Below are 22,684 nucleotides of genomic sequence, written 5' to 3' on the forward strand. Positions count from 1 at the left end.
TAGGCTAGTCTCGAACTCCTGACTTCAGGTAATCTGCCCGCCTCGGCCTCCCAAAGTGCTGAGATTACAGGCGTGAGCCACTGCGCCCGGCCAACTTACTAATTTTGTTTACTAATTTTGTTTACTAATTTGTTTACTAGTTTTTGTTTACTTTTTTTCCTAAAAGGCATTTAAGACTAAATGCTTTGGTACTGCTTTAGCTGCATTTTACTTTAATATATTTATAACATGTGCTATACTTGTAATACTTTAGTTCTGAGTATTTTCTGCTTTTCAGAGCTATTTAGGAAGTTTTGTTATTTTGAATGTTCAAATCGATCAGGTTTTGCATTGTCTTTTTATTATTGATTTCTAATTTAATTGTATTTGGGCCAGAAAATACGGTCTATGTGATAATATTCTTTGGTATGTATTGATCTTTTTTATGGCTTAGAATGGCTTAGTTGTTTTTTGTGCTCTGAGATTTCACTGTGATATTTATCGGTGTGGTTTTATTTTGATTTATCCAGATTGGGTCACATTTTCCATTCTGGAAAATTTAAAATTATCTCCTTACTGCTCATCTCCCCTTGCTGTTATGCCCATCTGGAACCCTTCTTAGATATATATATACTGTGCCTTCCCATTTTGTCCTTCATGTCTCATAACCTCTTGTTTCATATTTTCCAACCCATTTCTCCTACTGTATGGCAAGTTTCCTCATAGCTCTGTTCCACTTACTAATTTCCCTATCTGATGTTTCTAATACATTGTTCAATCCATCTTTTAAAAATTAGTTTCATTGAATATATCTATCTGTATAATTTCTAATTCATCTTTCTCCACATCTATTCGAAGTTTTGGGGGGTTTCATACTGTTGGGGTATGTGTGTGTGTGTCCCTTATTTTGGGGATTGATAGATTATTTCCTTATGTATTTTCTAATTTTGAATGGTGAGCTCATCTTCAACAGTGCCTTATCTGTGGAAATTCTGTGGAATCTGTCTTTAGAAAGTATCTCTCCAGAAGGGGTTTATCTTTGCTTTTTCTGGAACCCCAAGGTTAATTCAGTATGGTGGTGTCTTTTCTCCTGTACCCAGAGAACATGCTGAGACAAACAAGCTTCCTGTTTTCTTCTTTTGTTGGTGGGAGGATTTTTTTTTTAATGTAATGTTAGCCTCTGGGAGTCCTGGCTACATGTAGGGAGAGGTGGTGAGTTTTAATTCCGCTTCCCTGTTTGGGTTATTTTTTATCCAATTTTTCTTTTCAATGTAATGTTAGCCTCTGGGAGTTCTGGCTATACATAGGGAGAGGTGGTGATTTTTAGTTTCACTTCCCTGTTCGGGTTATTTTTTACCTAGGAGAGCATTAACACCAAGCACGGCTTCATATTTTGTGCTCAGTACCTTTCCAGTGTTTGACTCCCTGAGCTTTCCCTTGCTTAGAGAACATTTAAAGGATGTTTGCTGTATTTTAATCACTTTTTTGTAACACATATGTATTGGGATGCCATTGACATCTACCTTGAGGCTTTGGCCTTGAGGTGATGTATGAGTCTAATTGTACAGCTCAAAGCAGAGGACTTCAGTGATTTCAGGGCTATTGTTTTATATGTCAAGGATTTCTGCGAACATCAACAATAATACAAATTTTTCCCTTTTGTGGCATGTACATGCTTGGCATGAAGCTTTCAAACTGCATCTGTCTTCATTTCCTTAAATTTTCTCAAAGTTAGTGAAAGTTAAATGAATTTAAAGGTATGGAATTAAAACTACAAATATCTGGGGTTTTTTTTGATTAAGGGTATAACCACAGAATGTTTTTGTAACTTTTACAAATATATTCATTTGTAATGTTATTATCAAAAATATTCATTGGGGATTACGCAACAAAGCAAGTCTTCAACATCTACATAACTCGAGAGTGTTACTGGTACTTAACGAAAGCCTATCTTTAAAAGAAGTAGACATTCCTTGAAGGAAAAGTGTTACGCGATTGAGAATTTTGATTAGTCTTATTGCTTTACTGTGATTCATCATAGACTGATCTCTTAGTAAAATGTTGCTTCACTTTGATTTCAGGAGTCTTCCTTACATCACTGAATAATGAATGAGGATGAGAGAGAAAAAGAGAAGAGGTATGCATTCATAACTGACTGACATTTCTGTCAAAGCCCTCTCCCTTGTCCTCTGTTCCCATTTCACATCTAGCAAAATGCCACTTCCTCAGGGAAGCCTAATTCACTCAGAGAAATGTGGTTTCTCCAGTGTTTTTTTTTTCATAAATCTCAGCCCCAACTCTATTATAATACTTAGCACATTACCTATTTACCTGACAGCCCTCTTCCTCAAACTGTGTTCTCCATGCCTTGCACAGTGCCTGCCCAGAGCTGACTCTAATGATTGTCAAATGACTGACAAGTATACAGTCCCTGATATTTTTAGAAGACAGTTTTTGAGCCTTGGCTTGCCTCCAGCTTAAATTCACTTGTGTTTGAGAAGATAAATTAACTTATTTTTCCAGATCAAACTTCTAAAATAAATTCAAGTACACTGATCAAAAAGTTTTTGTCAAAAGTTTGCAGTATGATCTGTGGTTTTTAAAAGTAAAAAAAAAAATCAATTAGCATTTTATGGTTCAGTCTTCTCTCTGAGAAGCAGAACTGGCTTCGAAAGAGGCTCTTGAGTGATTATAGACCACTTAGAAAGAATTTAATTTTATCATAAACACTTGTTAAAGGAGGTAATAATATATGGTGGAACAAAGACCCATCGTTAAATTCAAATTAATTTGGACTTATTTTATATAATTCTTAGGTCACTGTGCCAGGTACTGTGCTGGGCTTTGTTCTGGAAGAGACAAGGAGACAGATATGCTCCCTACGCTCAAGGGCGCCACAGCAAAGGAAGATGAAGTTGGCTTTCATTTCCTTATTTTAATAATGATTATTATTGTTGCTTTATGGGTAATCACAGGACTGGATTTTTGCTCAAATATTGACACTAACTTCTCCCTTTCTCTCTTCTTACCTTCTGTTGTTCTGTCATCTGAATTCCCCGCCCCACCCTTGCCATTAGTAACCCTGATTGGTTTTCTTCTTCTCAATTAGGGATAAATCTGATGAATACGAAAAGTCAAAGAAGGCCCAATTAAATGCCGTCTTGGCAAGACTGCGCCAAATACTGCAAATTCATGGCTATCCTGTAAAAGGAGTCAAATCTGAAACATCACAGAGCACCACTGGCCTTTCACAAAAGGAAAAAGGTTTGATTTTTTCAGCCTCCGCCATCCTTATAGGTTTTCGATTAGCCACATTGAAAATTAGCTGTGCGTGGGACAACTTGGTCTCTCACTTTACCTCAGACATTCTTTGGGAGGAATTAATGATTAGAGGAACTCTTGAAGTACCTTCTAATACACAGATAGTTTGTTTCTTTCCATTCACAAGTTTGTACATGGTTGACACTTAAAACGTGATTGAGATTCATGCAAAAGTGGGCCAAGGAAATGAAAATTATTGGAAGCATATGTGGGAAATAATGCAAATTTCTGTATCTTAAGCACTTAAAGGCATGTGGTAAATGTTGCTGAGGGAAACATGGCCCCAAGGCTGTAAAATATTACCTACAATATTTTAAGGTTTAGCTCAGTAGGTTTGACTCAAAACATCTGAGTGGGTCATACCCATAAATATGTAATTAGGTTGTAATAATCTCTTAACCTTAAAATAATTTTTGACCCCATGATACCTCCAGGTATTGCCCTATTTCTGTGCTCTCCTCCTTCACAGAAAAACTTACTGAAATGATTTTATGGGCCCTGTCTCCACTGGCTCACATCCCATTCTTTCTTCAACCCACTTCAATGAGGCTTTAGCTCCTACCATTCCACTACAACTACTTTTGTCAGGAATACCAGTGACCTTCACATTGCTGAATTATTTGGTTTAACTGTCCTCATCTTTCTTGACTTTTCAAAAACGTTGGACATGTGACCACTCCCTCCTTTTTGAAACACTTTTCTCTCAGCTTCCGGGACAGCACAATCACCAAGTTTCTTTTCTGGTTCATTGGAGTATTAGTCCACTTTCACACTGCTGCTGAAGACATACCCGAGCCTGGGCAATTTACAAAAGAAAAAGGTTTAATCGGACTCACAGTTCCACATGGCTGGGGAAGCCTCACAATCATTACGGAAGGCGAAAGGCACATGTTACATTGCAGCAGGCAAGAGAGAGAATGACAGCTAAGCGAAATGGGTTTCCCGTTATCAAACCATCAGCTCTCGTGAGACTTATTCACTACCACGAGAGGAGTTAGTTATCTCCCACCAGGCCCCTCCCACAAACGTGTGGGAATTATGGGAGTACAATTCAAGATGGTATTTTGGCGGGGACACAGAGCCAAACCATACGAATTGACCACTCTTTATCTGTGTTTTTTTACTTCTTCCTCCCCTTTCAACTTCTAAACATGGGTGTGCCCATGGCTCAGTCCTTGGACTTTTTTCTCTTTTATGTTTACACAGTACTCATTTTCCAGGTTATCTCATCTGTTCCCTTGATTTGAAGTGTTATGTAGATATCAGTGACCACCACTTTTAAAATCTATCTCCAGCCCTGAACTCCTACCTGAGCTCCTTCTCTGAGAATCATACTTATTATAAAATCAGCAAAAGAGTTTTCTACGTGATGTCTTCAATTGCATATTCAATAGAAAGGTTAACATGGCCATAAAGGAACTCTTGATACCCCTCCACTGCATTGCCTCTCATCCCCACCTCCAGATCTCTTCATATCAGTAACTAGCAACCACCAGTCATTCTGCCAGCTGCACAAGCAAAAAGTTTAGAAGTCATTCTTGTTTCCTCCACTTCATTCACCATCCTATCCAATTCCTCTGCAATTTTTTTTGTTTTCTACCTCCACAATATGTTTCATATCTATACATTTCTCACCATTTGCGTAGCCTTGATATACCACCCAAATCCAGGCCACCATCATCTCTTTCTTTCTTTTTCTTTTTTAAATTGACCAATAAAAATTGTGTGGATTCCGCATGTTCTCACTCATAGGTGGGAATTGAACAATGAGAACTCATGGACACAGGAAGGGGAACATCACGCTCCGGGGACTGTTGTGGGGTGGGGGGAGGGGGGAGGGACAGCATTAGGAGATACACCTAATGCTAAATGATGAGTTAATGGGTGCAGGAAATCAACATGGCACATGGATACATATGTAACAAACCTGCACATTGTGCACATGTACCCTAAAACCCTAAAGTATAATAAAAAAAAAAATTGTGTGGATTTATGACATAGAACACGGTATTTTGATATATGTATACATTGTGGAATGGCTAAATCCAGCTAATTGATGTATGCATTACCTCACATACTTACCTTTTTCTGATGAGACCACATAAAATCTACTCTCTTAGCAATTCTCAAGTGTACAATATACTGTTATTTACTGTAGTCACCATGATGTGCAATAGAACTCTTGAACTTATTCTAACTGAAATCTTATATACTTTGTCCAACATCTCCCCACTCCTTCATCTCTTACTTTTGATGATGGTTCATAGCTAGATTCTGTCACTCTCCTGCTTAAAAGCACTTCATGGGCTGGGCGCACTGGCTCACACCTGTCATCTTGGCACTTTGGGAGGCCGAGGTGGGTGGATCACCTGAGATCAGGAGTTCAAGACCAGCCTGGCCAACATGGTGAAACCCCGTCTCTACTAAAAATACAAGAAATTAACTGGGTGTGATGGCAGGTACCTGTAGTCCTGGCTACTTGGGAGGCTGAGGCAGGACAATGGCTTGAACCCAGAAGGCAGAGGTTGCAGTGAGCTGAGGTCGTGCCACTGCACTCCAGCCTGGGAGACAGAGCAAGACTCCATCTCAAAATAATAATAATAATAATAATAATAGTAATTAAAAGCACTTCATGTTTTACTCAGCATAAAATACCAACTTCTTACCATATACCCTACGTGATCTGACCCTTCCTGTCTCTCAGGCTTCATTTCCTACTGCTTTACTCCTTGGTCATCCCACTGCAGCCACTCTGGGATCCTGTCATCTCTTTAAATAGGCAAAATGATTTCCTGCTTCATGTTGCACTTACTGTTTCATCTCCCTGAGACGGTTTGGTCCCATGTCTTCATATGGTTGCTTTCTTGTCAATCAAATCTTAGCTCAGATGTTGCCTTCCTAGTACCTTCCTAGTAAGGCTTTTCTTGGTCACCTGATCTTACGAATTATTGTACTTGCAGATACCTGAAACTGTCTGTTCTGTTGTCTATGTGTTGATTATCTGTCTACGCTGCCCCATCAGTCTGTAAGATACAAAAGAACAGTCACCTTATTTTTCCTGTTTATGCTATATCCTGAACCTGTAAAGCAGAATATGACCCATAGCAGAAGCTCTGTAAACATTTGTTAAATGAATGAATAAAAGAGGTTCAGTTTAACAACAAGTCCTGAATCCCTGCCATGACTTAAGTACCATGTTAGACATTGGGGATATGATGAAGAATTGGATATGATGCACACCTTAGAGAATAAACAAAAACAAGTTCATGGGTAATGGTAAAGTAGAAAAGTCATTTATGATTTATTTATAAAATACAGTGGTTGTCCTTTCTTGACAATATATGAACTCCCCTCTCTTTTTTATTTCTTTGAATGAAGTATAGGAGATGAAAGTTATTAGATGGAACTGGAAGGCAATGGAGAAATTTCTTCAGAAATTGACTATGGAAGAGTGTCATGGGTTGTTTCTTGAGTTTGAAGAGCTATGCCTAGAATTGAGTTTCCAAGCTGGGACAGTGGTCAGGATCACTGATCTTGAGGCATTTATGCAGTTGGCATGGTTTACTTTTCATGTTACTCCTATTTCACACCCAGTTACACGCCCTGTTTTCATTCCCTCATCAGTGAGGGCTCTAAAGCTCTCCTTATGCATGGCCTCCCTCTTACCCAACTCTACTCCTAGGAAAGAGTCAGAGACTCATGCCTGTCAAGAAAGCAATAGCCACTGTCAACATTATCCTTGTCATAGGATTTTACATTTTTAATAGAGATCAAAGTTGTATGCTATGAGTCTCATTTTTCTGTGAGGAGAAGGAACTAATGTTTATTGACATGAACCATTAAAATCACTTGAGATTGGAGGGCTGTGTTAGTGAAGTCCCTTTGCTAGTGAAGTTAGTGGAGTAGGGTGGAGTTGGGGAGGTAGAGAGGGGCACATGTTGACAGCAAAGACTAAGCACAGGAGCAGAAACACACTTCTCACTGAGGAAACCAGAAAACCCTGAAGAATGTGATAGGACGGATGGGGGAGAGGACAGTACCAGTAGCTTTGAAGAAATAAAAGATAAGGCTTGAAGATATTCTAGTTAAGGAACCTTGCGTAAAGCTTAAATAGATGAAGCTAAAGAGTAGAATTTCATAATTTAGTCAAGACTAGGGAAGGGCTTTGGGGGTCTGGATCTGCTTAGAGCCCCTTGACTTACCTGGCAGATTATGGATACTGGGTTTTGGTAGAATTCAAGAGGAAAAAAAGAACTAGAAGTTGAAAAATCATAAAATTGTTGGACAGGTCATAAATTGTGTAGTAGAAATTGAGTTGGATGATCTTCAAAGTCTTTTTCAATTCCAAACACTTCTGTGTTTATGATCATTTATATACAATTAGTTAGCTAACATCAGATCCTTCATTAGCACTCAGCATTTTCTCATGAGAGTCTTTTCTATAAATTAAGTGTAACTTTGAAAAATCTAATACCCGTAGCTAATCATTTTAATGTGACACTGTTCTGTACTTTCTTCTTTTTTTCTAAAAAGACAAAGTCAATCCAGAAAGCTCTGAAAGGAAATTAAATTGGATTCCATCATTTCATACCTATGATTACTTCAACCAAGTGATGCTACAGGTAAGAGGGCTTTTGTTCTTTGATTACTTCATATGTTGAATACATGTAATAGAAGACAAAGAATAGTGTTTGTCAAAGTGTGATTAGGAGATCATATGTATTAGAATCAACCAGGGAGCTTGATAACTTAAATCGTCTGAATCAGACTCTCAAACCTGTTAGGGCCGGGAGTTTGCATTTCTCTCAAGCTCCCTGGATGCTTCCTATGCCAGCTGAGTTTTGAGAACCACTGATTTTGAGTGACAACAAACACAAACAAGTCTTTGTATAGGTTAGTGGCAAGTTAAGTGGTTATCTGGTAGACTCGTTCAACATAGATGGTTATACTCTAACGAATTAGCCTTCAAGTAGTATTTCCCCCCCCCCCCGCCAAGAATGTAAGGTGTTTATAATTTCTATCTCCAAGAGAACTGGTTAGTTTCACAAGCCACAAACTGCACTCCGAAGGACCATATTCCTTTGAGTCGGACAGATAAGGATACAGATTTTGCCTTTGTCACTTACTTGCTGTATGTCTTGACTGAATTACCATCTCTGAGCCTTGATTTCTTTCTCTTTAAAATGGGTAAAAATTATCTTTATCTCATTGAGATGATGTGAGAATAAAATAAAGTGAACATGTGTAAAATATATAGTACAGTGTTTGGCAATATTAGACCCCTGGAAATTATCAGTCCAGTCCCTTTTCTCCTTCAGTACTGGCTGACCACCCAGCACTATGACCATTAGTGGTCATAATGGTGTCTGAGAAAGGCATTGTGTGAGTGAATCTTTTCAAACCTATCCCAATGTTAGGGGCAAATTTCTGACTGTGAATGAATGGAGCCATATTTTAATATTCTACTTCATTTTTCTTCCTTTTAAGAAACAGACTCTCACTTTTTTTTTTTTTTTGACACAGGGTCTCACTCTGTCATCCAGGTTGGAGTGCATTTGTATGATTGTGGCTCACTGCAGCCTCAAACTTCTGGGCCCAAGCAATTCTCCCACCTCAGCCCCCAAAGTAGCTGGGACCAGAGGTGCACACTACCATGTTCAGCTAATTATGTTTCATTACGTCTCACTCTGTCACCCAGGCTGGTCTCCCAAGCTCCTGGGCTCAGGTGATCCACCTTCGCCTCCCAAAGTGCTGGGATTACAGGCGTGAGCCACTGCACCTGACCCTCTCAATTTTATTAGAGGTTTTGTTTTAGGGATCCTATACACAAATATTTGCTAAATAGAGGACTTAAAATGTGTTATGTGAAATCCTGTTACCAATTTTATGAAACCAGATGCTTATTTGAAATATTTTAGAAGCTAGACAAGGTATAACTACACCCTAGAGGGATAATTATGTTCACAACTACAGAACATATGGCATTCAACTGGAAGGATCAGAATATCTTGGGTAATTCCCTCCTTTCCACTTTTTTCCCCTCCATTAGGCTTTAATAACTTCCCTAGAAAAGTCTGTTCTTTATTCATGAAGTTTTTTCTTGAAATAAACAAGCTCAGTCTGGCTAATCAGAGCCGACTTCAACCAGAGAGATGGAAGCATCAGGGAATCTGAGAAGAGGGACAGTAGAGGGCTCTTTCTCCTCACTTTCTAGTTTCATTACAGCTTTGGCCATTCTTTTGAAGCATGAAAGAAAGCGGAGTTTGGAGGGCAAGAGAGCAAGGTGACTTTGTTTCTTATGGCTTGTATTTCAGAGCAATGACTTAGCTTTGGATGTTTCCTTCCTGTTTGCCATACTGTTGGTCAAACCTAACAGCCTCCTGACATCTGCATAACAACCTACACTGTGCTCTAATGTAGAGTAGCCGATTTCATCCTCATAAGAAGCCTATGATTAACTTAATAATGATGTTGATCCCTTCTACTGCAGGAAAGAGGAGACCAAAGCTGGGAGAGCTTGCACCTTGCCCAAATCCAAGACTTGTTAAGTAGCACAGCCGAGTAGCACACCATGTTTTCTCACTTACACTCCAGCCCATGGGGGTCCAGACTAACTCAGAGCAAACCATCTCAGTAGAGAATGTGGTAATCAAAATGCCAAAAGCAAGCAGACATACAGAAAATGAGTAGAGAAGCAAAGTGCCTTACCAGATCTGCTAGACTCTTTTCTGAACCTATGTGTTTGGAAGGTCACTTCAGGCATGTGGCAATTTTGGATGTCATCTTTTGATGTCTAATAGGAAATAGCAAACACTCAGTTTTAAAAGTTTTTACTTAAAGTTTTATCTTACAAAAATGTATATAACATGTATTAACAGTTAAAAAAATAGTACAGGTAACACTGAGCTTAAGAAATAGAGCATTACCAGATCCTTTGAAATCCCTTTGTCATAATCTTCTTCTTCCACACCACTTCTTCCCTACCATTTCCTGAGTTCTGTATCAATATTCCTTTGCTTTGCTTTGTGTTTTTAGGACATGTGTATGCATCTCTAAGTGATATGTTGTTTTCTTTTGCATGATTTTCACCTTTATATAATGGAATTATATTGTATGTGTTCTTCTCTGAATTGATATTTTTGCTCAACCTTTCTTTTTCAATTCATCCATGATATTGCATGTAACTCTAGTGCATCCATTTTTACTTCTGTATTCTTGTTAGAACATACTACACAATTACTTACCCATTTTGCTGTTGATGGGCACTAGAAATCTGTTTTAGCTCATGCTTCTTAGGAAGTAGAGGCTGAAGCAAAATTTATATGCTAAGGTTTTAGTGGGATATGCAATCTCAGGATAGCGAGGGTGAGGGGAAAAGAAAAGTAAGGCAGGGAAGAAGGGAACTGAAATATAGGGTAGTTTATTACCAAGCTGGATAGAGCTTCACAAGAACACACAGCGCGTTGTTCAGTCACTCTTAAAACTATGTAAAAGGCACCACAATTTGGAATAGTCTGTATAGGGGAGGAAGGGAAAATACTGTATCTACCAGTTCCTTTCTTTCTCCTGTCATTAGTCAAAAGTCACACCCAGGATGTTAGCAATTCTGTCCTTTGGGTTACCTGGCTTTTCTGGAAACCCAATGGGGTACCCAGATCCCATGCTCCGAGGTGGATGGAGTTATTGCCTTCATGAGTCCAGTCACTTTGGGTGGATACTGAAGCACCTAGTGCTGGCAGAGTTAGGAGACTAGGTTGGGACCGCAAAAGCAAAGCTAACATCCCTGGCTTGATTGAGGGTGGGATGGGGTATGAATCATGAGGAGGCGCATAAACTGGGTCTGGTATAGCTGTAGGTTTTTGTTATTGTGAGCAAGTTTGGTTTGAACATTTTTGTTCATATATCCTCTTCCATATAAGCAAGAGTGTTTCTAGGTGTACATCTAAGAGCGAGATTGCTGGAGGGTAGGGTGGAGTGGTAGGGTAGCTCCCCTCTACATGAAAATGACAATGCTTTTCAAGTGGCTGTGTTTCACTGTGTATTTTACTGTTCATTTATATTCTTAGTAGTAGTGGATGAAAGTTCTTATTGCTCCACATCCTTGCTAACAATTTATTGTCTAATTTTTAAATCTTTGTCAATTGGGTGCGAATGGAATGGTGTCTTGTTTCATTACAGATGACAATGAGCCTCTGTTCACAAATTTTGAGGCCATTTGTGTTTCCTTTTCTAAGAGATGCTTGTTTCTAGCCTTTGCTCAGTTTCTTATGGTATTATTCTTTCTAATTATTCATATGTTGGAGATTTTTAAAATAGATTCTGGAAATGAATCACTTGCTAGTTATGTGTTGCAAAATTCTTGTTCTAGTTTGTACCTTGCCTTTTCACAATTTAAGGTGACTTTTGACAAATTATTAATTTTAAAGTAATCAAATTTACCAGTCAAAGGGTGTTTACTTTCCTGTTTAAAAAATCCTTACCTACCACAAGGTAATAAATATATTCTCTTATATTTTATTTTAAAAGCTTTAACGTTTTACCTATTATGTTTAATGTGTTCATACTTTTTGAGTTATTTTTCGTGTATGCTATGAAGGAGAAACATTACATAAATAAGAGAATATTTTAAACTAGTGATTTCACTCTTTAATGATGATGTGGTTATATTTTTTACTTCTTCCCAAGTCACTTTTTGCAATTTATATTTTTTTAAGACTTGCTTTCAAATTTATTGGCATAAAGTTGTTCATAATATTCTCTTATCTTCATCATGCCTGAAGCTTCTGTAATGATATCCACTTTTCACTCCTAATATTGTTTGTGTTTTTTGCCCCATGATTAATCTTACCAGAGGTTTGTCGATTTTAATGTTCTTTTCAAAGAATTGACTTTTAACTTTCTTGATTCTCTCCATTGTGTCATTAGTTTTTATTTTATTGATTTCTGCTCTTATTTTTATTATTTACTTTTTTCTACTTTTTGGGGTTCATTTTTTGTTCTCTAACAATTTTAGATTATTTAATTCATTGATTTGTAACCAATTTTCTTTTCTAATATATACATTTAGGCAAAGATTCCCAAGTGTTGTTTTAGCTGCATTTCACAGGTCTCCATAAATAGTGTTTAAAAAATTATTCTATTATAAATACTTTCTAATCTCCATTATAACTTATTATTTGGCCTTTTTTTATTATGGTAAAATGTATATAACATGAATTTACCATTAATCAGTTTTAAATATAGAATTCAGTGGCATTAAGTACATTCACATTATTGTGCAACCATCACCACCATCCATTTCCAGCTTTTAAAATCTTGCGTAACTGAAACTCTGTACTCAAACAATAACTCCCCATTCTCACTTTCTCCCAGTTCCTGGTAACCACCATTCTACTTTCTGCATCTATCAATTGGGCTATCCTAGGAACTTCATATAAATGGAATCATACAGTAATGTCCTTTTGTGACGTGTTTCACTTAGTATAGTATCTTCACGTTTCATCCATGTTGTAGTATGTGGCAAAATTCTCTTTCCTTTTAAGGCTGAATAATACTTTGTTGTTTGTTACACATTTTGGTTACACATTCATCTGCTGGACACTTAGATTGTTTACACCTTTTGACCATTATGAATAATGCTTCTGTGAGCATAGGTGTACGCATACCTGTTTGAGTCCCTGCTTTCAAGGTGTTTTTTTTTTTCACTATACACCCAGAAGTGGAAATGCTGAATCACATGATAGTTCTATGTTTAGTTATTTGAGCGACTGCCATAGAGTTTTCTGTAGCAGCGTTGTCATTTTATATTACCATCAATAGTGCATAGGGGTTTCAATTTCTTCATATCTTGTCCCAAAACTGTTTTGTTTTAATCATAGCCCATCCTAAGGGGTTTGAGGATTTCATGACTTTATACACATAGGGAATCCTGCTTCAATTATTTGGGCTTCCTGAATCTTAAGATTGGTGTATTTTATTACTTCTGGATAATTTTCAACCTATATCTCACTGAGTATTTCCTCTTCTCTGTTATATTATCTCTTTCTGGAACACTGATCAGACATATGTTGGACTTTCTCATTCTCTTCTCCATGAAATGAATTTATCTAATTTTTCCATTTGTATGTCTCCTTGTGTTACATTCTGAGTCGTTTCCCCAGCTCTTTCCAGCTCAAAAATTTTATTTCTGGCTGTGTTCTAACATGCTATTTAACCTACACATTACATTTCTAATTTTGATGACAATATCATCTATAGACATTTTGTTTGATTATGTTTTATATCTCACGAGTCAGTCTTGAGTCTCTTGTTTCTTCATATTTCTAGTGCCCTTTGTTATTTATTTAAGCCTATTAACCACACTTGTTTTGTATTCTGTATCTGATAATTCCAATATGTTATTTTCAAATACGATTCTTTATTTTATTATGTCTGTTGCCTCTTATTTGTAATGCTTCAGCTCTTCCTGTGTTTTATTTTTATTATAAGCTCATATTATTTGTAGTTTTATCTACATGAATTCTTTGAACCCTCATTTTAAAATAATTCTCTAGATGTGATTTTGATTTCCTTTTATTAGACATACGGGGTCAGGATAACTTTAAAGTAAATTTTAGACTTTGGTTGTTGAGGGCCACACAGGTACTATACGGATTGTAGCTCCAAGTTGGTGTGAAGGTGGGCTTCTGCTTGGTACCTCCTAAAGTTGACTATTTTCTCTTTTCCTACTCTTCCCAGGATGGAGGCTGAGGCAGACATGCACATTCCCTGTCTCCTTTCACTGGATAACATTTTTCTGTTTCACCTGTTGAAAGTGTCACCCTTTTGGAGACCTGGCTTTATACTGTGGTATTTGATTTCACCTCCTACCTTGTACAGACCTTGGCTTTGCTTTTGTCCCCCAAGCTCTAGGCTATCAGTGTTGGAAGATAGTCTCAAGGCAAATACAGGGTCTAATATTCTCTAATGTCTTAATTCTCACAATCTAGTCATTTCTGATATCAGGTTATTTCCCTTACTTTACCAACAGCTTGGTCCTGTTTTGAAAAATAAGTTTTAATATATTTTATTCATCATTTTAGATATTCTCTACCAGGAGGCATTTCTCTGGCTGTTGAATCCATTATACAGCAGGAAAGTGATGGCAATATCCATATTTATAAGGAGATGACTAACCTAACCACAAATGAGAGTGTCCTTAAAATATTTTTAACATTTTTGAAATTAAGTGTTGTTAAAGTGAAACAACCTACACATGGAAATGAATCTTCGTACCTTGCGTTAGAGAATTTCATTTTAATTGGGTGTACATTGAAATTTGTTTAAGTGACACATCATTTGATAAACATTTCATGCTTAAGGTTAAGTAGATTCTGTGTAGGAGGCAGAATAATGGAATTTTAATTAAGTCTGTGCCTACTTTATTGATATTTAAGGACTGCAGTGCATTTCAGTGTGCTATTATAATTATCTATGCATTTAGCAATAAAGTTATCATTTTATTATTGTGCCACTATTTAATTACATTATTATTCTCTCGTCATTAGTTATTAGATGGCTTTATGATTACACTGAGCGCAGATGGAGTGATCATTTATGTGGCTGAAAACATCCCTTCGCTTCTTGGATATTTGCCAGTAAGTTCTTTCTACTTTTGGGAAAGTGGATCATTCTGGTTTGTTGTTTAGGGGTTCATTATTTATTTTCTTTTTTTTATTATACTTTAAGTTTTAGGGTACATGTGCACAACCTGCAGGTTTGTTACATATGTATACACGTGCCATGTTGGTGTGCTGCACCCATTAACTCTTCATTTAACATTAGGTATATCTCCTAATGCTGTCCCTCCCCCCTCCCCCACCCCACAACAGTCCCTGGTGTGTGATGTTCCTCTTTCTGTGTCCATGTGTTCTCATTGTTCAATTCCCACCTATGAGTGAGAGCATGCGGTGTTTGGTTTTTTGTCCTTGCCATAGTTTGCTGAGAATGATGGTTTCCAGCTTCATCCATGTCCCTACAAAGGACATGAACTCATCCTTTTTTATGGCTGCATAGTATTCCATGGTGTATATGTGCCACATTTTCTTAATCCAGTCTATCATTGTTGGACATTTGGGTTGGTTCCAAGTCTTTGCTATTGTGAATAGTGCCGCAATAAACATACGTGTGCATGTGTCTTTATAGCAGCATGATTTATGATCCTTTGGGTATATACCCAGTAATGGGATGGCTGGGTCAAGTGGTATTTCTAGTTCTAGAGCCCTGAGGAATCGCCACACTGATTTCCACAATGGTTGAACTAGTTTACAGTCCCACCAACTGTGTAAAAGTGTTCCTATTTCTCCACATCCTCTCCAGCACCTGTTGTTTCCTGTCTTTTTAATGATCGCCATTCTAACTGGTGTGAGATGGTGTCTCATTGTGGTTTTGATTTGCATTTCTCTGATGGCCAGTGATGATGAGCATTTTTTCATGTGTCTTTTGGCTGCATAAATGTCTTCTTTTGAGAAGTGTCTGTTCATATCCTTCGCCCACTTGTTGATGGGGTTGTTTGTTTTTTTCTTGTAAATTTGTTTGAGTTCATTGTAGATTCTGGATATTAGCCCTTTGTCAGATAAGTAGATTGCAAAAATTTTCTCCCATTCTGTAGGTTGCCTGTTCACTCTGATGGTAGTTTCTTTTGCTGTGCAGAAGCTCTTTAGTTTAATTAGATGGCATTTGTCAATTTTGGCTTTTGTTGCCATTGCTTTTGGTGTTTTAGACATGAAGTCCTTGCCCATGTCTATGTCCTGAATGGTATTGCCTAGGTTTTCTTCTAGGGTTTTTATAGTTCTAGGTCTAACATGTAAGTCTTTAATCCATCTTGAATTAATTTTTGTATAAGGTGTAAGGAAGGGATCCAGTTTCAGCTTTCTACATATGGCTAGCCAGCTTTCCCAGCACTATTTGTTAAATAGAGAATCCTTTCCCCATTTCTTGTTTTTGTCGGGTTTGTCAAAGATCAGATAGTTGTAGATATGTGGCATTATTTCTGAGGGCTCTGTTCTGTTCCATTGATCTATGTCTCTGTTTTGGTACCAGTACCATGTTGTTTTGGTTACTGTAACCTTGTAGTATAGTTTGAAGTCAGGTAGTGTGATGCCTCCAGCTTTGTTCTTTTGGCTTAGGATTGACTTGGCAATGTGGGCTCTTTTTTGGTTCCATATGAACTTTAAAGTAGTTTTTTCCAATTCTGTGAAGAAAGTCATTGGTAGCTTTATGGGGATGGCACTGAATCCCTAAATTACCTTGGGCAGTATGGCCATTTTCACGATATTGATTCTTCCTACCCATGAGCATGGAATGTTCTTCCGTTTGTTTGTATCCTCTTTTATTTCATTGAGCAGTGGTTTGTAGTTCTCCTTAAGAGGTCCTTCACATCCCTTATAAGTTGGATTCCTAGGTATTTTATTCTCTTTGAAGCAATTGTGAATGGGAGTTCACTCATGATGTGGCTCTCTGTTTGTCTGTTATTGGTGTATAAGAATGCTTGTGATTTTTGCACATTGATTTTGTATCCTGAGACTTTGCTGAAGTTGCTTATCAGCTTAAGGAGATTTTGGGGTATTTTCAGGAGCATAAAGCTCATCAGAGGAGATGTTTTCAATGTTGTCAAAAGTTCCCCTGTTTTATTGTCATTTCCATTGGTTTCAGAATACTATAGATTGGGTGTCTTTGTAAACAACACGAATTTATATTTTATAGTTTTAGAGTCTGAGAAGTCCAAGATTAAGGTGCCAAGAGATTTGGTGTCTAGTGAGGGCCCACTCTCTGCTTCATAGACATCTTTATTCTTACTATAACTTCATATAGTAGAAGAAGCAAGGGAGCTCTTTTTTTTTTTTTTTTTTTTTTTTTTTTTTTTTTTTTGAGATGGAGTCTCGCTCTGTCACCCAGGCTGGAGTGCAGTGGTGCGATCTTGGCTCACTGCAACCTCTGCCTCCTGGGTTCAAGTGATTCTCCTGCCTCAGCCTCCTGAGTAGCAGGGATTATAGGCACGCATCAGCAGGCCTGGCTGATTTTTGTATTTCTAATAGAGACGGGGTTTCACCATGTTGGCCAAGCTGGTCTCGAACTTCTGACCTCAAGTGATCCGCCCATCTTGGCCTCCCAAAGTGCTGGAATTAAAGGCGTGAGCCACCATGCCCAGCCTAGGGGTCTCTTTTATAAGGATACTAATCCCATTAATCATCTCCAAAGGCCCCACCTCTTAATATAATACCATCACATTGACAGTTAGATTATTTCAATATATAAAGTTTTGGGGGACATAAACATTCAGTCTGTAGCAAGGCCTTCATATTCCACTTATACATGTGTTTGAAGAGGGGTTACCTAGAATACATTTACCAACAACCCTCCCACACAAACTGTCTGCCATTGGCATGGTTGTGTTAACAAAAAGTTTTGGGAGAGGATATGAAGAAATTGAAACCCCTATTCACTATTGGTAGTAGTGTAAAACAATCATATCTCTGTTGTTGTTTTCATTATATATTCCTCATTCCACAGAGTTGTCTCAAGAACTTGACAAACCCTAATCCAGGGATCTATAGTACTCAAATTTGGAACATGGAAATTAATAGAAGCTAGGTTAGATTATCTTGTAGTTAGGTTGGAAGTGGATTAAAAACATTTCACTAGTTTAGCCCGGCCAGTTGGCATGTTCCGTGGCCTTCTTGGAAGCTCAGAGTCCTTATACCCTTTTAAAAAAAATTACAGATGCTAGAATTGATCTCTTTTATTTCTCATTCGCTTTCATTTTTTAAAAAAACAGTTTACATTTCCAAATTCAGCTTATATTTGTAGGATACCAAAACAGCTAAATGAAATGGTAGAGATATTTATTGGATTGCACTTTAGTATATTTAAATCATAGAAGGAAAAGAGTCTTTTAAAATATATATTAAAAGAAGGAATGTGCGAGTATGATCCATTACAGCTTAAATTTTATTATAATGAAGACCAGAAAACTACCCAAATTCTTGTGGCATCAGATATTGCTTAAACCAAATTGGTCATTGGCTGAGACTGGTGACTTTTTCTTATTATGTGAGGATTTATTATAGTGATGGTGTTAGTTATGATATGATCTTGCTTCTTTATGTATTTGGTTCAAAGTTTTCACTGTCAAGAAGCTCTTTCACCCTTCAACATTTGAGGTACCACACACACACACGCCCCCCAAAACCACAAGGTCTAGAGAGGTGTCTGGGGCATGTGCTTTGAACTGCCAGCCTTAAACAATAGACTTCATTTACCTGAGATCAGTGTACTTAAAAATAAATGTGTAACTATTACATTTGTACATAAACATTAAATGGGAATTAAGTTATATATTCCTATAAAACAAGTTTAAAAATGACTACACCTGAGGCATAGTTTCACACTTCCTCATTGAATCCTAACTGTTCTTAATTTTTCAAAACAGGCAATCTTTTTCTCAGGCTTTGATTAAAAATTTCATTTTATAAGTCATCCAACTTATATTATAAAATGGAGACTGAACCATTTCTAGAGTGTCTGCGTGGCTCCAGGAATCTTCAGTTTCATTGCACATCAAGGCACCTCTGTCTATGGAGCAACTCCAAACTAATAGCATGGTGGGATGGAAAGAACTTGGTCTTTGGAATCAAATAATCTAGAGATTAAAATTTAGCTTTGTTTCTCTCTAACTACGTGACCTTTGGTTTCTCTTCTATAAGTGGGGAAATAATATTACTTAGAGAGTGCTGGGAGATGAATTATTATAAACAACGTGATTGGCTAAGGTCCGTCTGATCAGTGACATTTATACAGAGACCTGAATGGAGTATGTGTGATATGCAGGTAATTGGAGCAAGTGTCTTTCAGACAGAGGAGGAAGCTTGTGTAATAGCCTGAAAGCAGGAAAAGGTACAGCAGAGAGGACAGTGTGACTGCAGTGCTGCGAGAAAAAGGAAAATAGAGATGACAAAGTCAGAGCAGTACCAGGAGAAGTACCATCCCTTTTCCTCTGAGATGGGAGGAAGCCATTGGGGAGGTTGGAGCAGATGAAAGAAATGATGTAACTTAAGTTTTATCAGAATCGCTTTGGCTGTTATGTCAAGAATTGGCTATGGGGGCAGGCATGGAAGTACAGAGTCCACTTGGAGGGCCATAGATGGTAGTGGGTTGGATTAATGTGGCAGTGGAAGTATTTTGTAGGTAAAATAAGTTGTTTTGCTGATGTATTGGAAGAGGGGTATGACAGAGATAAGATGTGTCCAAGTTATGCTGTTACAACACATACCATGAATAAAATGATGCCCATTATCATCATCGTCATGGTATTAAACTTTTATCTGAAACCTGCCATCATATTTTCCCAGTCATTGATTTCATTGACAGTTTTTTTTTCCTTTGGAAAAACTCATAGTCATTTGTAGTAGTAAGTTCTAGTCACTGCCCCCTGTTCTTAGCAGCCTGCCCTCCTACTCACCCTACTCTGTCATTCCCCCCAAAATAAAATCAAATCTGGGAGTTTACATATATTTATTCTCTTTTGCAGTTCTAAAGCAAATGAAACTTTTAAAACATATACTACATCTGAAAAGATTCTCAGCATTGAATCTCTAAGAGATTGGAACTTAGCAGGTTTTGAACATAGGTACATGGTTAGTTTGTGATAACTGTGATGAGATTTGCTCTATTTTCCCTGAGAAGCTTACAGCATAGTAGAGATTTAGTAGTGATGAGTCTCATTTGATTCAAGATGCAGCCTAAATCTCCTGCAGAGGATCTTATCCTTCCCTGTGCCCTATACAGTTGAATAGTTTTCTAATGCATGTATAATATGAATGTCTTTGGCAGTAAAAGAGATGCTTCTTGCCTAGATTCTCAGTAAATGTCATGAAGTCCCCAGTAAATTTCTTAATTCTTTTTTTTTTTTGACGTGACTGAGACTCACCACACTAATATTTGTGTGACAACTAATAGATATTTACAAACTTGGCTTTTGAAAAACCACTTAATTTTTCGCTGGTATTTATCCTTGCTTCATTGAGCTCTAAGTACCTTGATCTTTCTACCTTGTGTAATAGGAAGAGCAAATGCTAAAAATTTACAAAAATAACATGAGGTCGATCATGCTTTCAGGTCTCTGCCCTTTTTCTAATTAAGGAACAAGGCCACTGGAACAGATCCACTGTTTCAATTAGTGGTTAATTATAAGGCTTATTGTCACTATTCCTATCCCTAGAGAAGCAGTAAGAAACTCATTACCACTAGTCACATCCAAGAGAATGTAGACTATCAAAAGATAGCTCACTTTGACCTCTTTTAAGTGACAATGCTATCTCTTCATTTTTCAACTAACGAAAGAACTTATGAGACATAGCACTTTGTACCTCTTGTTAGGGTATTATTTTATACTCTACATCATAATTGATTGTGCATATTTAATCTGCCCTACTAGACTATGTGCTCATTGGAATTCGTTGTCAGATTCATCTTTTGTAACCCTTATAAGAAATAAGTATAAAATCTTATTCAGTGAATTGCTTCATGTAGAATGTCCAAAATACAGGAGCTGGTCCAGTAGCAAATTTTCTGTTCCTGATGCAAACTGGACTTGAGGCAGCTATGGTGTAGTAGAAGGAACAATAGACATGGAATTGGATGGAGCTTTCATGTCAGTTTCATTTCTGCATTTCTGAACTCTCAACAATTGGAGAAGCCTTAATTTCCTGATGAATAAAACAAGGGATAATTCTTACTCTCCCAGGGGATTAAGTGAGCTTGTATACGTGAACATACCTAGAACAGTGACTGGCATGGAGCAATTGCTTATCATGTGTTAGATGAATGAATGAATGAGTGGTCTCCACAGAGGTAACCTAGTTTGGCATCTAAAGTCTATTTTATAACTAAACCAACAAAAGCGTTTTTATTGAAAAAGTTAAATTTAGTGAAAAATATCTACATTTCTTTTGGGAAGTCAGTATTTTACTGTGTGACTTTCACTGTCAAGATGTATTGCCTGTTAATTTCATAATGTTTTGTTTGCTAGATTAAGGTAATATTTCTATCCTGAATCAAGCCAAGCTTGATTGAGACAGCATCTGTCTGCTCATTTGATCATTGACCAGTTCATAGGCTGGCTTCTACAAATGGGCCATAAAGATATATTTCTAAATAGTGACTGTAGATTATTAATGCTGATCAGTGAAAAAATCATTGGAATTTGTGGTTCATCACACAAAGCCATTATTCAGCTACAAGGAATACTTTATTACTTTGTTGCTATCACATTAAAAGTTCATTACTTCTATATCTGATATTCAATTTCTCCATGTGTCACCGTATTTCAGCTACATGATACAGTATTATTCATTCATTCAACCAGTATTTACTGAGTGCTTACCAGTGCCAAGCTCTGTTCTGGGTGTTGAGGATATAGCAGTGAATAAGACAGGCAAGGTCTCTGTTATACTGCAATTTACATTTTAATGGGGAAGGCAGATAATAAACAGATAACAAAAAAGGCAATAAGAGAATGTCAAGGAGTTGGTGCTATGTAAAATACTTTTGAGTAAAGACCTGTATTAAGTGAGGGAGAAAGCCATTGCAAATATTTGGGAATGAGTGCTTCACATTTAAGGAGGAGTTAGTTTAAGGGTTCTGAGATGAGTATTTGCTCTCGTTGTGTTTGGATGTGAATGAGGAGTTAGGTGTACTTGGAGTGCAGTGAGAGAGAGAGAGAGAGAGCAGATAAGATCAATAGCAGCAAGGAACCAGAATATAGAGTGATGAAAGCCCTTATAAAGACATTGGCTTTTTTTCAGAATGACTTGGATAATCAGTAGAAAATTTGGAGTGAGCATAGGAATAGCATGATGTGGCTCATGTTTGGAAAGAATCATGCTGGCTGTTCTATAGAGAATGGAGTGGTGGCAGGGGCATGGCAAGAATAGATGCAGGGAGAGCAGTTACGGCTACTGCAGTAATCCAAACTGGAAATGAGACTTGGACCAAGTGGTGAAAAGTGAACTGAGTCTGTATGTGTTTTGAAAATTGATCCATTAGAGATTGCTGATGGACTGGATATTGAGTTTGAGAGATAAAAGGCAAGTCGAGGACAAGTAAATGGGTAAATGGTGGTTGCCATTACTGATATTAGGAAGATTGAGGGAGGAACATATTTTGTCAAAGAAAAGATCAGTTCTTTTTGGATATCTTAAAGTTGAAATGCGAGTAGACATCCAAGCTGAGTTATCATGGGAGCAAGAGACGAGTATCTGTGAGTCATTAACAGATAGGTGGTATTTAATGAGATGGAAGTGGAAGAGACCACGTAGGGAAACAGGCCTAATGATTAAGCCCTGGC

The 22,684-nt window shown here is 37.5% G+C and overlaps 1 protein-coding gene across 3 annotated transcripts in view; it reads left to right on the top strand.

Annotated features, from left to right (window-relative positions):
- Positions 1-22,684, top strand: part of PASD1 (PAS domain containing repressor 1) — a 108,281-nt gene that overhangs the window by 34,120 nt on the left and 51,477 nt on the right. For 2 of the 3 annotated variants that reach the window (XM_055267558.2, XM_055267559.2), the window contains exons 2-5: positions 2,061-2,116; positions 3,089-3,243; positions 7,834-7,922; positions 14,847-14,936. In XM_055267558.2, coding sequence (XP_055123533.1) covers positions 2,085-2,116; positions 3,089-3,243; positions 7,834-7,922; positions 14,847-14,936 — 366 coding nt within the window. In that variant the 5' untranslated portion in view covers positions 2,061-2,084. The remainder of the gene's footprint in view (positions 1-2,060; positions 2,117-3,088; positions 3,244-7,833; positions 7,923-14,846; positions 14,937-22,684) is intronic. The other variant, XM_055267560.1, reaches the window with a different exon arrangement.

This window comes from Symphalangus syndactylus, chromosome X (assembly GCF_028878055.3).
Source record: "Symphalangus syndactylus isolate Jambi chromosome X, NHGRI_mSymSyn1-v2.1_pri, whole genome shotgun sequence".
NCBI classification, from domain to species: Eukaryota; Metazoa; Chordata; class Mammalia; order Primates; family Hylobatidae; genus Symphalangus; species Symphalangus syndactylus.